Source organism: Silene latifolia, chromosome Y (genome assembly GCF_048544455.1).
Source record: "Silene latifolia isolate original U9 population chromosome Y, ASM4854445v1, whole genome shotgun sequence".
Classification (NCBI taxonomy): domain Eukaryota; kingdom Viridiplantae; phylum Streptophyta; class Magnoliopsida; order Caryophyllales; family Caryophyllaceae; genus Silene; species Silene latifolia.
The window spans coordinates 2173881-2177411 of record NC_133538.1 but is presented as its reverse complement, the minus strand read 5'-3'; the positions used below and the strand labels follow the sequence as shown (position 1 = coordinate 2177411).

At 38.1% G+C, this 3531-nt stretch overlaps 1 protein-coding gene across 1 annotated transcript; it reads left to right on the top strand.

Annotated features, from left to right (window-relative positions):
- Positions 1-1341: 1341 nt before the first annotated feature.
- LOC141626279 (uncharacterized) lies at positions 1342-2793 on the top strand. The gene is made up of 2 exons (XM_074440184.1): positions 1342-1947; positions 2176-2793. The coding sequence occupies exons 1-2, from the start codon at positions 1342-1344 to the stop codon at positions 2791-2793; spliced, it is 1224 nt and encodes a 407-aa protein (XP_074296285.1).
- The last annotated feature ends 738 nt before the right edge of the window (positions 2794-3531 follow it).

Here is a 3531-nt window from a genome sequence, read left to right as displayed (position 1 = left end):
TCCCCCTGACATTGAAGATATCATGGATTTCAATGAGTGTATTGTTAAAGCTGGTTTAGAGGATGTAAATGTTACAGGTTGCTTATACACCTGGACTAATAAGCAAGAGTCTAGGGCAAGAACATGGTAAAAATTGGTTAGGGCTATAATAAATCAGTCTTGGCTGGGTCAATTTCCAAACACTGCTGTTGTTTACCCTCCTGTTGGGGTTTCAGATCATTTTCCAATCATTGTGACTATTTTTCGTAGCTTTCATATCAAAAAGAGGTTCAGTTTTCTGAACTGTTGGGTTACTGATCCACACTATAAGGACATTATAAGCAAAAGATGGAAGGATGCTTATCATGGTACACCAATGCATATTATTTTCAGTAAACTCAAAGCAATCAAACAGGATTTAATTGGTCTCTATAAGAATACCTTCTCCAACATTGGTGATAGGGTTAAAGAAGCCAGACTTAAGCTATCCTAATGTCAAGAAGCTCTCCAAATTCTCCATTTCTTTGCTGCTCTTCATGCTGAGGAAAAGCAACACTTAGACTCTTTTAGCAATTTAAAAAAACAGAAATCAGCATCCTCAGACAAAGAGCAAAGGAGCATTTTATAAAGAAGGATGATTGTTGCTCTGAATTTTTATTTGCTAAAATTGCTGAAAGGAGGGCTCAACAAATTATTGGGGAAATTGTTGATGTGCATGGACAAAATCAGCATGGTTTAGATAAAGTAGCCATGGCTTTTGTGGAGTATTACACTGAACTACTTGGAACTGAAACTACTGTGGATCCTCTGGATAGTGTTTTTATTTCTCAAGGAGCCACTATGTCACAAGATGATTGGGTCTCCTTGACAACTCCGGTTAGCAAATCTGAAATTAAGAATGCTCTATTCAGTATTGGTTCCACCTAAAGCTCTGGACCTGATGGTTTTTCTTTAGGGTTTTTTAAGCACTCTTGGGATGTTATTGAAGAAGATTTCGGCCATGCTATTCAATTGTTCTTCTCTACTGGTAAAATGGTGAAGCAAGCTAATACTACCCTCATCCATTTACTTCCCAAGAAGAAAGTTCCTAAGTTAGTCCAAGATTTCAGGCCTATTTCTTGTTGTTCTACTATTTACAAGGTCATCAGCAAGATTATTGCAACCAGAATGCAACATATCCTTCCTAAGCTTATTGGAGGGGAGCAAGCTGCTTTTGTCAAAGGTAGGAACATTTTTGAAAATATGATGCTAACTCAGGCCCTTGTTAAGGGGTACAATAGGAAATACCTTACTCCTAGATGCTTGATAAAAGTATACATAAGGAAGGCTTTTGATACTTTGCAATGATCTTTCATTGAGAATATGTTGAAAGCTTTTAACTTTGCTGCTGCTTTTTTGAAGCAAATAATGGCTTGCCTCACTGGTTCTTGGTTTTCATTGAAAGTAAATGGATCTAGTCATGGATTTTTCAAAGGGAAAAGTGGTGTTCGTCATGGAGATCCTTTGTCCCCTTACATTTTTGTGCTAAGCATGGAGGTCCTGTCCAGATATCTTCGTGAGATTTGCCAAAAACCTCAGGTTTCTATGCATCCAAAATGTGTGGGAATAAAGCTTACTCATCTCATCTTTGCTGATGACCTTATGATTTTCTCTAGGGGTGATTTGCCTTCTGTTAGTCCTTGTGTGCAAACCCTTGAGCATTTTGGTAGGATCTCTAGATTAAAAGCTAATTCTGAGAAAACTTCTATTTTCTTTGGAGGAGTTCATGAGCAGGTAAAGCAGGCCATTCTTGCTTACACAAACTTCCAGCAAGAAGAGTTTCCTATCAGGTATTTAGGAGTTCCTTTGAATGCATCCAGATTATGCATCAGCAATTTTGGTATGCTTATAAACAAAATGCAGCATGTTATTCATCACTGGTCCACTAAGTTTTTAAGCTATGCTGGTAAACTTCAACTGATTCAATCTGTAATCTTTGGTCTTCAAAACTACTGGTGTGCTAGTATACTATTACCCAAGGGAGTGATTAAACTTATTAACAAAATGAGCAAGGATTTCTTTTGGCAAATTCTGGAAGGTCATAGAAGGATGACATTCAAAAGTTGGAAAGCAATTTGTGCTCCCTGGCGAGAAGGAGGTTTTGGGTTAAAAGAGTTGCTCTCCTGGAATAAAGCAATGCTCTTAAGGTGGGTTTAGAGACTGGATAGCACTGGTGATAGCTTTTGGGTTCAATGGATCAAGAGTTATTCGTTCAAAGGAACTGATGTTTGGCATACTCCCATCAAGGAATATTTTCCTGGTAGCATGAAGGGAATATTGAAGACTAGAGATGCTTGCATTCAGATAGCAGGTGGCATTCCGCAAGCAAAATTGCTAGTTCAGAATTTTATCAACAATGGCAAATTTCTCTTCTTCAAAAGTTATGAAATTTTTAGGACTAGGCATCGTGAAGTATACTTGGCAGAAACAATTAGCAGGCAACTCATTATTCCTTCACATAGGATTACCATTTCTCTAGCTCTAGAGAAACATCTTCCTACAGTTGATAACATTATAGGAAAGGGTCTGCTCCTGCCTAACAGGTGTAGCCTCTGTAAAGCTCCAACTGAGAGCCATATGCATTTGTTCTTTAACTGTATCTATGCTAAGGATGTATGGCAGGGCATGCTAAATTTGATTGGCATCAACAGGAGAGGTATGAATTTAATGCAGCAAATTGGATGGTTTCGAAGCGGGAAACACCGCAAGCATTGGTCGTCAAGCTGGTTCATCTACACTCTTGCTGCTACTGTGCATTTCCTTTGGCATGAATGAATGTGACACCCCACGATAAAGCGGAAAATATAACTAATAAATTAAAGTGGAAATTTGTGAGATTTTAAAAACTTTTAAATCATTAGTTAAAGATTAACACGCGGGTGCCAAAAACAAAAACAAAACAAATACAATAATAGACAAACTTAGGTTATTACAACCCAAGTCTAGAAAAGCGGGAAAAAGATATCCCACGAATAAACAAATAAAGGGTTCCTAACTAGCAAACTAAGGTCCAAGGGTTTAGTTCTCGCTAGCCCACACGTCTTCCTCACGTAAGAATCTTCACAACCTATCATTCATGTAAACATGAACGCCACAGTCAGTGGAGAGTAACTCAAGGTTCTCCCAGCCACAATATTTCGAAATGCAAGTAAATAACCACTTAATTAAACATATTGATCATACATCATATATGAACAATAAAGAACAAGAGAATATAATTGATAATCATAATGAGATAGGCATAATAATTTCTTAATGGGAAAGGCATGATACAATAGAATAAACATGCAATCAAGGGCATAGAATAATCAAGTCAACCAACTCATATTGACACGAATCAACTAGTGTAAAACCGACACAAAGTGTAAACAGAGTATCCAGCTCAGAGGCTACCTTTAAAGCATGTCCGAGATACCACACACAAGACAGCATCCTAGACTCCAACCTCCTGGTAGGACGACGATCATAATACGGTCCTCGTCTAAACCTGGCCAGACTCTCGGGATGGACGAC

What these genes read in the sequence shown, in the direction of transcription:
- LOC141626279 (XM_074440184.1), top strand. Translation starts at nt 1,342, where the DNA reads ATGTTGAAAGCTTTTAACTTTGCTGCTGCTTTTTTGAAGCAAATAATG. An exon ending in AACTTCAACTGATTCAATCT is followed by an intron (nt 1,948 to 2,175) that starts GTAATCTTTGGT and finishes AGGTGGGTTTAG; the next exon opens with AGACTGGATAGCACTGGTGA.